Raw genomic sequence first — 13,441 nt, forward strand, 5'->3', positions numbered from 1 at the left:
ATCAGGGTAGCACTGGAAATTTGAGCAGAAAGTGGCAATGCAGTGGGCGAGAGTTTTACACTTTACTTCTAGTATATGAAAGGTATGCCATGTTAAAAGAAAAAAGAGAATTCAGTCTTTCTTTAGGGATCACAATTCGGCACCGCAACCACTTTTTAATGTAATTTTCAAGGTTTAAAGACTGTTAGAACCCCGGCAAGGGTCAACCAGAATGAAACAGATTCCGATTGGCCCTCGCCGGGGCTTTACCCAGCCGGGATTCCACACCTTTGTTCCCGGCTAGGGGGCGTGGCAGCCCCTCAGCCAATGAGGAGGCTCGAAGCGGGGCCATCCCTGCTCCGAGCCTTAACACGGCTAGAGGCTGCCATCGTCCCCCGCCGGGGATTAAGGTAAGGTTTTTATTAATATTTGTTTTCCTTCCCTCTCCCATGCACACAATCCCCTTCCTGCCCTCCCAACCCAACTTACCTTCGTATTTCTCCTTTTCGGGAGCAAGCGCGCTGGGAACACTTCTGTGTTAATGGGACCAACCTGCAAACCTTTATGTGCCAAGGAAAGCAGAAAGGATAGAACATCCAGTGTTGTACACTGAAAAGGAACATTGCGGTCTCTGCACCAGTCACAAAACATATTCCAACGGCAACGGTACAGAGACTTTGTTGCTGGCCTTCTAGCCGAAGGCAAGACCTCCATCACGTCATTCAGAAGGTCCCAATCCTTGTACCTCAACCTTTCAGAAACCAAGCGTGATGGTTGAGAGGATTGACCTCGGGATGGAGAACTCAACCCTCCTCTCGCGAGAGGAGATTCTCCCTTAGCGGGAGACGTATGGGAGGACAGATGGCCATATCCAGAAGGTCCAAATATCACGTTCTCCTGGCCCAATCCGGCGCAATGAGGATCATGCAGTTTCCGAACCTCCTCAACCTCCCGATTACTTGAGGAATGACGGGGACTGGAGAAAACGCATACAGCAGTGGGAATTCCCAGTCCACCACAAACGCGTCTCTAGTGCTCCTCTCAGAGGAAATTCCCTTGAGCAGTAAAGCTCGCTCTTCCGGTTGACACGTCACAAACAGATCCACCTGAGGGGTTCCCCCAAAGGTTGAAGATCTCTTGAAGGACTTCCTGAGCTAGTTCCCACCCGTGGGAGACTGTGCTCTGCCTGCTCAGAGCGTCCGCTGCCGTGTTCCTCCCTGGCTACGTGAACCGCTGATAGGGAGATTCCTTCTTGAATAGCCCAATACCAGAGCTGCATTGCCTCTCTGCACAGTGGTAGTGACCCTACGCCTCCCCTTTTCTTGAGGTAGTGCATGGCCATTGTATTGTCTGTCATTATGAGGACATTCTTTCCCCACACAGATGGCAGAAAATTCTTCAGTGCATGTCTGATTGCTCTCAGCTCCAAAAGATTGAAGTATAGTTTGGACTCCGATGGAGGCCAACGACCGCTGACAGTCAAGTCGTTCGCATGAGCTCCTCACACCGTAACTGAGGCGTCCATCACTACAGTAATCTCAGGCAATGGTTGCCAAAAGTGTTCGCCTTTCAGAACATTTTCCTCCAAGGCCCACCACAGCAGATCCTGGTGAGACTCTGGTCGGAATCTGGAGACGGTCCGACATCGGTCCTGAGAACTGGGACCATTGCGATCGGAGTGCCCATTGAAGGGATCTCATCCTCAAGCGGGCCTCAGGCACTAGGAAAATGCAGGATGCCATGAGGCCGAGCAACCTCAAGAACTCGAAGGCTGGAAAATTCTGGGCATTCTGGAATTTCGTAACCATCTGGAGAATGTCTTGAGCACCCACCTTGGGAGGCGAGCACTTTCCCAAGGAAGTGTCTAACACAACCCTGATATACTGGAGTTGTTGGGAAGGTGTCATATGGGACTAGTTGAAATTGAGGGAGAAGCCCAGTCTGTGAAGAGAGTGGCAGGTAACATTGAGAAGATCCAGGGCTTGTTTGGGAGAACTCGCCCTGATCAGCCAATCGTCCAGGTAGGGGTAGACGTGAACACCCCTCTCCTGAGATGCACTGCCACCACCACCATCAGCTTGGTGAATACCCTCGGGCAGAGGTCAACCCGAATGGCAGGACTCGAAAACGATAGTGCGAGCCACCAATGGTGAACCTCAGGTATTTCCTATGCTTGAGATGGATTGGCACATGAAAATAAGCATCCTGAAGGTCCAATGACACAATCAATCCTGAAGTTGGAGGGCCTGAAGGATCTGAGAAAGAGTGACCATCTTGAATTTGTCTTTCCTGAAGAACTTGTTCAAGTATCTGAAGTCCAAGATGGCTCTCAGCCCCCGTCATTTTTGGGAATCAAAAAATATGGGGAATACCAACCCTTGTTCCGCTCTGTTACAGGCACTGGTTCTACAGCACCATTCTCTAGCAGGGTTAAAATTTTCTGCACAAAGAGCGGATCCGGAATCCCCAAAGTGTGTTTCCCCGGTGGATTGGTCTGAGGCTTCCTGATAAAGGGAAGGCAGTAGCTGTGGGCTATTGTTTCCAGAGGCCACGCATCTGAAGTAATGGCTTGCCATTCTTCAAGATGCTGAGACAGCCTGCCCCCCACTGGTGAATTGTGACTGAAGACTTCAGAGCGGTTTTGAAGGCAAAGGCCGATGGCACAGAGGCAGCTGCTGGAGCCGATTTGGCACCTCTATCTTGTCCACCACAAGGGAACTTACGTTGGCCCCTTTGACTGGCCATTCCTCTTGCCTTTCCAAATGAGGAGTAATAACTAAAGGATCTACCCCTCCATGGGTGTCCAGTGGCACGAAAAGGCTGAAGACTGTGCTGCCGCCTTAGAGGTCTGCAACTTCTCAAGGCTATCATCAGCCTTACTGCCAAAAAGATGACACCCGTCAAATGGCACGTTGAGAAGACGAGCCTGCACATCAGGTGCAAAACCCGACTTCTGCACGCAAACCTGCATATCACGGTGCTCGTGGCCATGGATCTGCTGATACTATCTGCAGAATCCAATCCAGACTGGAGGGACTCACACATGGCCTCCTTGCAGTCCTTAACAATAACCAGGAAGCCCACTCACTGAAATGAGGCACTCCAGCACATTAGGTGTGCCATACTGGAACCCTAAGGGGACCTCCTACTCCTCTTCCTCCGAACGTTCCTCCTCCTCAAAAATAGAAGTGAGGTTTCTAAAAAAAATCCTTTTTCGGAAGAGGGATAAAGCTTTTCTCTGGTATGGAGGCCAGAGGCTTGGAATGCATCGAAGGCGTCGACTGAGATTTAGCCAAAGCCTTTTTAGGAGGGTCAACAGGCTGAGCTGGTAAACTAGGCCCCATTAGCGTTGACGGCGTCAGTGTCGACAACGGCGCCAAAGGCCTGACAATTGTCGAAGATGCAACCGGTGCCAGCGACGGGGTCGATGGCTTCAAAGGCATCGACGAAGTCGGAGACTGTGACACCTCTCTCCGCTTCGAGTGTTCCTTTGACCCCTTGTCTCGAGGGCTCTCGATGGGAATCACGCCGAGTACCGGGGCTCGAGGGCACGCGAGTATCGGGTTGAGACTGCTCATTGCCGGCTTCTACAGAAGGTGCGGACGGAGCCTTGCCCGGTCTCTCAAAAATCGTAAGCATCTCCATCCGGAAAGCTTCCCACTCCGCTGGTGTCGATGTCTTGGAGGGGCATCTCACCCTCGCAGGGGTACAGGCTGACTAAGACGAGGAAGGTGCCCGGCGGTGCCTTTGCTTCGCTGAGGATGGAGAGTGGCAGGAACCACTACGAGACCGTGATCGCTTGGACTTCTTCCGATGAGGAGAGTCGTCCCTCGATTCGTCGGTTGAACCCCCAGACGGTCAGGATTTACGGGGCTTGAACACCTTGCCTACCTGCCATTTCCTCTTTTGTTCCTGCAAGGCCTTCCCTGTCATGGCCCGACATTTGGAACAAGTATTTGTCTCGTGGCCCTCGCCCACGCACCACAGACGGACTTGATGAAGGTCATCTTGGAGCCAGACACCTTACACATTTTAAACCCGGAACAAGGAGTAGTCGGGGTGGAAGAAAAAGACATCGTCGAAGATTACGCAAATAACAGTACTTCAGAAGTACGAGGCGCGCCAAGTTTCACGAAGCAAACACGTTTGCAGAATAATTGACCTGAGGCAAATGGGCGCAGTGTGTGCTGATGATGTCACACTCGACGGAGGCCTTCAAGGGACATCGACTCAACGCCATCGACGCAGGGCGCCCTCTGCCGAAACTTTTTTCCGGAGCAGCCGAAGCTGGACATTACATGTCAAAGATGAGGAATACTTTGGAGGACACAATCCATTCCAAATATACATCAATAATTAATACATTTTGTACTTCGGTATCACTGTCCTAATAATGATATATATGTACACATCTATGTGGTACCACAATATACTTACAATTTAAAATGCACCAACTGCTGACAGTTATTAAAAAACATAGGCATCATAAAGCATTGGATAATGGCATAGAAATTACTGTAGAAAGGCAGATTAGTTCAGGAACATTGGCAGAATATTTTCTTTGAAGTAGATAGACAATACTGTGTGAGGATCTCCCCCACCTGCGCAACCTGTAAGGGAAAAGTTAAGGTGTACTTTATCTTGGCTATTACAGCCCAGTCCAAATATGTTAAATAGCGCTCTGCTTCTTCTTCTACGGAACCCACTGCCCCCAAACCACCTGGGAAGCCACAGGAGAACAGGATCCAAGTCAAATCTGGGACATCCTGGATGCTTCCAGAGGATGGAAGATGCTCTTCCTTGTCACAGTACCAAGGGTGCCTTGGCAGGTCAAGTGGAGTTTCTTGGCCTTACTCGATGAGACCCCTCGAGGATGAACGCCATTTTGGAAGGAGTCGTCGCCGGCAAGAAGAAGAAAGGAACCAAACAGTGTAGGAAAGGCAGCACTTGTCTTCGCGGTGGTCTCCATTGGCGGGTCGTCACTCCGGCTGTGGATGTCCCACAAAGGTGAAACTTGCTGTTAACCTCAACAAGGCCTGGCCGAAGAAGAGAAGACCCTGGGTGACCTTGGATGACCTTCAGTGGAAACAGGCACAGTGACAGAAAAAGGTGTTGGGTTTCAGGTTTTGGTGGTTTACCACCTTTTGGTTCTTCTGTGCTGCAGCTGCAGCACGGACCTCAGGATGGCTTCTGGCAACCTGGACGCAACCACTAGACTGGACTACAGACCCTCACTGAGTCTGGACCCTCGGGACCTCTTTGGATTTTGGCAGCAGGAAACCCACCGGGAGACAATCCACTGCAGACAGCGACCCTGGATCTTCTCAGGCGTAGACAAGGGACAGATGTCATGGCAGGGATGCCCTTTATTTTATTTTTGCATTTATAGCAGCGCACAAAGCACTGAGACATATAGGCGCTAGTTACAGTACAGGCAAGTAAAAGGTATGTGGTTACAAAAGCAGTGAGTTTATAGGTTACATGGTTGCATGAAAAGTAAAGGGATGGGTGGAGGAGCAATACCAATGTGGCACAAATGTTAAAAGGGTGGTCAGTCAAAATCTCGAAAACAAAATCTCGAATGACAAAAAGCACGAAACAAAAATCTCGAAAAAAAAATATCGAATTTTTTATTTATTTATTTTTATATGTTTTTGGGGTCAGGTAAGTAAAAAAAAGGGGTAAAATAAAAAAAAAATGAAAAAAAGGGGTTTTGAAAAAAAACGCATTGAAAAAAAAATTCGATATTTTTTTTTTTCGGCCTTTTGTTTTCGAGATTTTTGTTTTCGAGATTTTTTTATTCGGTATTATCACTATGAACCGTTAAAAGATTAGTCTGTAGAGAGAAGAGCTTAGATATAAGCCTGTAACAGAGACGTTAAAAGGGCCCATTAAGCATATGACAAGGCAGATGTACACTGATCAAAGACAGCAAAGTGTTACAAGCTGCCAGAACACTAGATAGTGGTGCAAAGGCATAATAGACATTGTAGGGTATTCCAATTTGATACAGGAGCAAAAAGGTGGAGTTTCATAGACTGGAAAGGTTGTGCCAGAGGTGCCGGGGTCACAACAGTACAGCCAGACAGGTATTAAGGACATTATAGGAAATTACATTAGTTGCAGAACAGTGTTGAGGCGTGATATAGACCAGTAAACCCAGGGCCAGGGGTGCTGGTGCGACATCAGTAAAGCCACGCATTTAGGACATTATAGGAAATTACATTGGTTGCAGAAGTATTCTTCAGAGATATGGAACATTCACAGCTCTGGATGTTAAGCAGCACTATGCCAGGGTACTGCCTCTTGGCGATACTCCGCACCCTGGCTTCCACCGGTCACAAACATTCCTCAGGACCCTGGAAGACACAGATGAACTTCTTGGCTTTAAGAGGTTCAGGCACTCCTCTTCCGGACCCAAAAAGATCCCTTCACCACAATTGTCCTGTGTGCCTGCCACCCTGAGAAGAGCTGGAGTTGCACGATGTTCCCTCGTAGCTCGGGAAGAGGTTGCCAATCCAGGTCCTCTCTGGACCAGTCCTTGAGTCAGCAGATAAGTTTTCAGATTCGGTGAAGAGATGCAGCCGCAGACTTCTTCCTCCAACTGGATGCTAGCTTAAGATTACTCCAGCTTCTGGTTTCTTGTTACGACTTCTGATAAGGAGGTGAGTGCGAGACCCCATCTTATACTAAACACTCCACATTCACTCGGGCTGAGCCAGGCTCAGCCCGTCAATCACACACAAGTGCATTCATGCAGGCAGCACCCAATCAGGCTCACAGGCATTGAGGATATTTTGTCACTCAACCAAAACCAGACACCCACAACACAATGCATATTGACTAATCACTCCATTCATGTAGGCTCCATCCAAGGGGAGTACCCACAATAAGCAGCCCTTGGGAAGGCACCAGCGGGTCTGGCAGGAGGCAGCCCCAGAGCCATGTATGGTCCTTCCACCCAACAACCATTCAGGGAAAAGGGACAGAGCCAGGGCCTCTCAGGACCTTGAGAAACAAGGGGTTAAGGCAAAGGAAACCAAGAGAACACCAGTGACCATCTTGCCTTTGTGTGGGAATGCATCGATTCCTATGGCAGGGCCTGGATATCCCAAAAAGGGGGATACCTAGAGCCTGGTATGCAGCGATTATAACGAAACAAAAAACTACTAACACTTTTTGAAAGAGTTTAAAATAACAAATGTATTAATTGTCTAATTCTTAAGGAACTAATTTTCCATGCTAACTTTAACTAATGTTAAATAAATATTTAATTAGTCTTGTTTAATTTAAACTTTAGTTACAATATTCTTTTTGTCCATTGGCTGTCACTAGCATCAATAGACATTTTCAATGTTATTGAACCGGAAACTGATATAAGCCATTTTCTTCAGCTTTTCATCTGCAATCGGTCGTGTTTTTTGGACTTTCCTGGATTTCAATTTGGATTTATTTATCTTGGATTGGATTTACAGTTTTTGGATGCCTTTTTGTGGATTTTTCGGTACTCTGCGGGATTATATTCAATGGATTCTGTGATTGGTCATGGTTTTTTGACCTTCCTGAATTTCAATTTGGATTTATTGATTTTGGATTGGAATTACATTTTTTGCATACCTTTTTTGTGGATTTTCTCAGTACTCTGCTGGATTGTATTCTAATGATTCTCGTTTGGCTTTAGTTTTCTTTCAATTGTGTTTTACATTTTTTTTAATGGATTCCCTGGATTTATTCTGCTAGGAGACAGCTTTGGTAAGTCTTATTTATACTGTTAAATCTTGTGCTTTGTAGGTATAAAGTTTTGCAATTTGTCTACATTTAAGTTATTTCTTCTCTTGTGCTTTAGCACTTCAAGTTAAATGCCACACTTTGCAGACAAGACATTGCTTCCAACTTTTCAAAATTATGCATGCATTCCTTTAATCTATTGCCTGCATCTCTGCATTTCTTTCTTCGTATTCCAGTTTTCTCTTTTGATAGTGCTCATGCAATCTGCTGCAATTCCACAAATGATTGTTCATTTAAATGTTTTATGAAGCTCCATAGTGTTGGATTTATTGTGGTAAATGTATGTCACAGTCCATTGTGCAAACCTTCCAAAGTATTATTTGTTTTTTGGGTTGTCTTCAATGCTTGCTAAATAACAGTTCCAAATGCTTTTTTGATATCAAGGCCTTCTTCTGTTTCCACTTCTGGTTACCACACCAATCCAGTAAGTGTTAAAGTAATCTAGCAATGGTTCAAATAATTCCTCATCTGTCTTGAAATAGTCTGTATTAGCTTGTCGTACTATTCATCTACTTGCTAATGAAAATAGTAGCTTTATATTAAATTCAAACTATGTGTCCTCTGCATAGCGCATTTGTAGACCACTTGTCTGGATTTTTCTCCATATACCCCGAGTAAAATGGAAAAAAACAACCCTATATTTTTGTATGTTAAACATTTCCAGTCACACTTTTATTTGCTGAATTTTGAAATCCATTATTATTTTCTCTGTGTCGTAACTTTTTGTTGGCATTGATATGCTATGATAGATTATTTATAACATACTTAATACCCAGAGGTTTCTAAGTGCGAACCCGGGGTTTGAACCTGTGATGCTCCGTGTTATCTTGTTTCCAAGGTGAGCCTGTTGCCCCTGAGCTATTGTCCTGAGACATTGAACACTATACTAATGGAAATAGATTGTTGTTGATGTTTTCGTGTATTGAATAAGACTGACAGTGGCTTTGGGCACACTTTGAAGGTCCCATCAACCTGCCATTTTTCAGAATTTTTTAAATAATGTAATCTTTCAGTTCTGAAAACGATCAGTCTCCCTTTTTTTAAAAAGTATCATACAGTGTAAATGCTTCCCTTTTCTCAGTAAATTGTAATTCGATTGGTATCTTTATTTCTTCAAATGATTGTGGATGGGGAAGTCAATTCTACTTTTTTTGTTTTTCACTGCATATTCTCCTTTGAAGTAAATTATCATTTGGCATTTGCCCTGCTATGTGAAATGGTAAATTTGTACATATTTTTCAAATGATGGAGCCACTTGCTTGTTCATTATCGCGTTCTGCCATTTTTTTCCTTTCGGCTTTTTTACATTTTATTTCCACTTTTGTTCCATCTGCATTGTGATTATGTTCCCCTTCATGTAATAATTAATTTCCCTTCGTTATGGCCCTACCAGAACAGTTGGGAATATAGCGGTATGAACATTTGCAGTATGTACATTCATCCTTTTTTCTGTCTCTCTATTGAGCACATAGCAGTGTAATATCAGCTGTTTTTTTCCTTTTGAGACACAATTAATTCTAAGCTCCTTTCTTCCATCATGTATCCCATCAACGTAAAAAATACATTCAACATGTTTTTCATTAATATTTACTTTATCATATCTTTCTTTCCTCTTCATAACATCTTCTTGCGTTTGTTTCTTACCTTTTTCTGTAATATTTTTAGTTTCCTCAATTGTATACTCTTTTCTTTCAAATGTCTCACTAATCTATCTCTGTCGCAGTTACCTCAGTCTGTCAACCGTTTCCGAATCTATACTTCTGTGTTAACCACTTTTCTTCCATGTGTAGGTTCTTTTTTTCTAACTAATTGCATTATTTTCCTTATTGTTGTAAATTGTTGTTTCTTTTACGTTATTTATTTCACTTAGATTAGCTTCCATTGAATTTGTTATTTTGTTTGATTTTCGGTAATTATTATTTTCGTTATTTTTTATTCGATAAAATCACATGAAACCCTAGAGCCAATGTCACATCAGCATGTAGATGCCACCAGCCCATACTCTGCTCTGGGGGCAACATTCATATGCCCAAAAACATACACTAGGGGTACAGGGTTGTACCTCTACCCATGGGTGCCCTAAGGGTATCCCATGTGTGCTGTTCACCAAGAACAAAATGTAGAGCCACTGCCAGGTGTCCAAACTGGACTCCTGTGCAGAAGTTTAAGCAGAACACACATACGTAGGAGGTATAGGGCAAGGACAAGGATGCCCTGTCCCTCCAAAGCATTTCCAGCATCACAGCCCTCTGTTCTCAGCTGGCCTCGCGTGTCCATTCATCCAGGGTTAGGATCATGATTTGCTGACATTGCCCATTTGGCTTAAACTGTTAACCATTCCCGGGACTCCAGTCTCACCAATAGTTCAACATTTCATTTGTGGCATCTACTGGTGGAGTACCGTTACTCAGTTCTGGTTATTGGTTTATGATTCTGTGCTTTAGGACACTTCCAATGTGCCCAGAAAGCAGCAGCAAAGTTACTGCTACATCTCAACCACAAGGGACACCGCCTCAGCTCTGGCTTCCTTCCATTGGATACCTTTGGGCAAACGATCCCAGTACAAAGCAATCTGAATTCACCCTAAAGCTCGATGTAAAGCACATGCTCATTTCAGGTCTTTAACGTTAAACCTATATGCATCTGTCATGAATTTTCCCTCAACTAACAGCAATCTCTGCATTCCAAAGACCAATAGAACTAAAGGAGGAAAAGCCTTTTCATATCCCCGCACCAAACTAACTCCCACCCATCCTCCATGCCATCTAGCCTAAAAATTCAGAAAATAATTGATTACATGGCTTTTTTGCAGAACAGCTCTTCTAAATATTCCATTTTCCTTGCATCTTGCTACAAAATCTGATGTTTTGTGACATTTAGCATGCTACAAATTCTAAAATAAGCAAGGTGCCTTGGAGGAGATGGGTGTCAAAGGCATGGGACACATCCGAAGGCTCAGGGTGGCTGGATCCTTGAGAAAACATCGAGAATGGTTGGTCCCACCAGTCCATGGGTTGAAGCACTGCACAGGGCCTTTGCAGATGAGGTAGTCCAACAGGGCATAACTAGGCCAGACACAGGAAGGAATGCTGGACCTTTTCAGGAGTCTTCTTTATATCTTCATTTGGCTGTTCTTCTACACAGGATTCTTTGTTTCAATCCTGATCTGAAGAAATGGCTGCAGAAGTCGCTCTTCTTATACAAAATCCTGGCTGGAAGCAAAGTAAGGATCTGCATCATTCAAACAACCAGCAGTGGTCCAATCAGGGACCACTGTTGGTTTTTCTCATGTCCCACACCTAGACATTCAGGCACCACAGATGTAGAGTGGGGCCAGACAGTCCGACCCATCTTAATGAGCAACCCACACCCAAAGGCACCACTAGCCTGCGAAACCAGCAGCTTTCCTGGGCAAGTGCATGTTCTTAAATGGGATTTCCTAGTCTGATGCAGGTTGAAAACCAAACAACAATATAGACAAAGGACAAGCGGAAATCTCAAGGTGTGGCTGTTTTAGGGCACTAGCCACGTTTAGTAGCCACACAAGTTAAAGGCGAATGTGCACCCTAGAAATAACACAAAAATGGTAAACATATTTGCTAACACCAGCTTGTCCTTAAGCACATATAAAAGTAACCAAAAATCCCAAGTGTAAAAGACTAGAGTGCTGTGTGCAAGGTTAAAAAGTTACATAAAATAAAAGAAAAAAGGGACACCTAGTTGTCCAGCATTGACAGTCTGAAGGACTGACTGATCAGCTTCCCCATAACAAAATCAGCAAAAGGCCAGGGGAGTGAAGCTGAAAGCTTCACTTCCCTGTAATAAGTCAAGAGAGTAACAAAAGCAACAAGTTTGGGGGTCCGTGGAACTATGGAAGGAATATTGCTAAAAGAGAAATCTTTCTTAATGCGCAAGAATTGCATCTGAATATATACGGGCAGAATTGTGGTAAAGGGAATAGCGTATCAGGCTGTGTCATGATGTTCCTGCATACTATGAATCAAGGTGGTTAAATTTCCAAAGCATGTTAAGGAATTTGAGAGGCAATGGGGATGGAAGGCTGCAAGCGTACCTTGCAGGGTTTATTAAGTGAGAGTTTCTGATCCCATTGCGAGCAGGCAACTATATCTGGGGCAGTCACTTCCACCACATTATTAGCTTAGATTAGGCTTAGGAACATTTACTTGATGGCAGTGTTAAAAGAACAGCACCCACATATCACACAGCCAGTAGCTGTAAAGCTCTGGAGCACTCACTTGCAGAGTCTGGGAGAGCCGAACAAAATCTTGCTGCACCTGCTCATTGGTATTTAGCTCAGTCTGCAGGCGGTGTACTTTGTTCTTCTCCTTCATCAGATCGTCTTGCAGACGAGCCTGAAAAGAAAAGGACCTCAGATTCTAAGTACTGGGGTCAGAGAGCAACACAAATGTTCAACATTAACTTGGATTAATCAACTGCATGATGGTTATTAGTCTCCCTCCGACTACCACAGCCATATCCTCTTTGCCCTCACTATATGTCAGGGGTGAAGCGGGGAGTGTCATGATTTCCCAAAACAAAATTATTGGACACCACGCATAAGCAGAGGTAGCATTAGACCACCATCACTTCCTGCTCTTCAACTCTCTAAAACAACCTGAATATAGCAACATCAAACACTGTATGCAAACCTTTTGTCAAACTAAGGGAGCATCAATTGAATTTGCGAGAAATGTCACTACAATCAAATTATAATTAAATCTACAATTCTGTCGACCGCAAATTAAAAATGCTTGAGAAAAAGCATGACTTCATTCCACCACAAACAAAATCACCACTTAATAATGACATAGTTATCTGCCTGGGATTTTAATACGGCAGAGCATTTTTCACATTTCAAGTGCATCTATCCTGCTAGTGGAGGGAAAAAAATTCTTGTAGGACAAACAAACCAAATATGATAATGGATGAGCTGCTGAGAACTCCATAGCAGTTCTAGCGAAGAACAATGGAGCAACCTCAGCAAACCCCAGAGCAGCAACATGCACAAACCATAATCCCAACATTGGGGCAGTCCGAGAACATCATTTTAGCAGAATTCAAAGCAATATTAATAGCCAGTCGACTTTGGAGAACAGGTCCAACAGATAAAGTGACAGCAATTGATACAACACGTGGAGATGGGCTAGAGAAAACTTGCCAGGAGTAGAGGGAGGAGGTTAATAAGACGCTGCAATCAATAAAATCAGACATGTGTGGGGAGAAACAACTCTATGCCTAGATGTCGGTGGAAATTGATGTTATTACGGAGTAGAAATGGTGTGATCTCTGTTCAGTCTTAAGTCTGTGAAGTGCTCACCATTGCATCTTTTTCCTCTTGCATCAGTTTCTCCTGCTTAGCAAGCTTGAGCTGCAACTTGTGGACCTCCCCCTCGGCCTCCAGCAGCCTTTCATCAATCTACATGGGATTTGAAGAGAACATGTTAAAGGGATAGTCCAGTATTCAATGTCTGAGAATGACCAACCTACAACTAGGCAATATGATTTCCCTCTACTGCGCCCGACTTCCCTAGTGGTAAACGTGGTTGAGCAGTCAAGGTTAAATTATTAGGAGAGGAACAGGATGGTTAAAGGTAGAGTGTTATAGCTCAAACATTCAATAAAGGGATGTCACAGAACATAATATTCAAAATAT

The 13,441-nt window shown here is 44.4% G+C and overlaps 1 protein-coding gene across 1 annotated transcript in view; it reads right to left on the reverse strand.

Annotated features, from left to right (window-relative positions):
• Positions 1 to 13,441, reverse strand: part of LOC138581107 (rab GTPase-binding effector protein 2-like) — a 129,852-nt gene that overhangs the window by 68,166 nt on the left and 48,245 nt on the right. Inside the window, exons 3-4 of the mRNA XM_069652188.1 lie at positions 13,106 to 13,204; positions 12,024 to 12,140 (exon numbers count right to left, since the gene is read on the reverse strand). Of these exons, the coding sequence (XP_069508289.1) occupies positions 12,024 to 12,140; positions 13,106 to 13,204 (216 nt within the window). The remainder of the gene's footprint in view (positions 1 to 12,023; positions 12,141 to 13,105; positions 13,205 to 13,441) is intronic.

This window comes from Ambystoma mexicanum, chromosome 3p, assembly GCF_040938575.1.
Source record: "Ambystoma mexicanum isolate Mex_15411 chromosome 3p, UKY_AmexF1_1, whole genome shotgun sequence".
NCBI lineage: Eukaryota > Metazoa > Chordata > Amphibia > Caudata > Ambystomatidae > Ambystoma > Ambystoma mexicanum.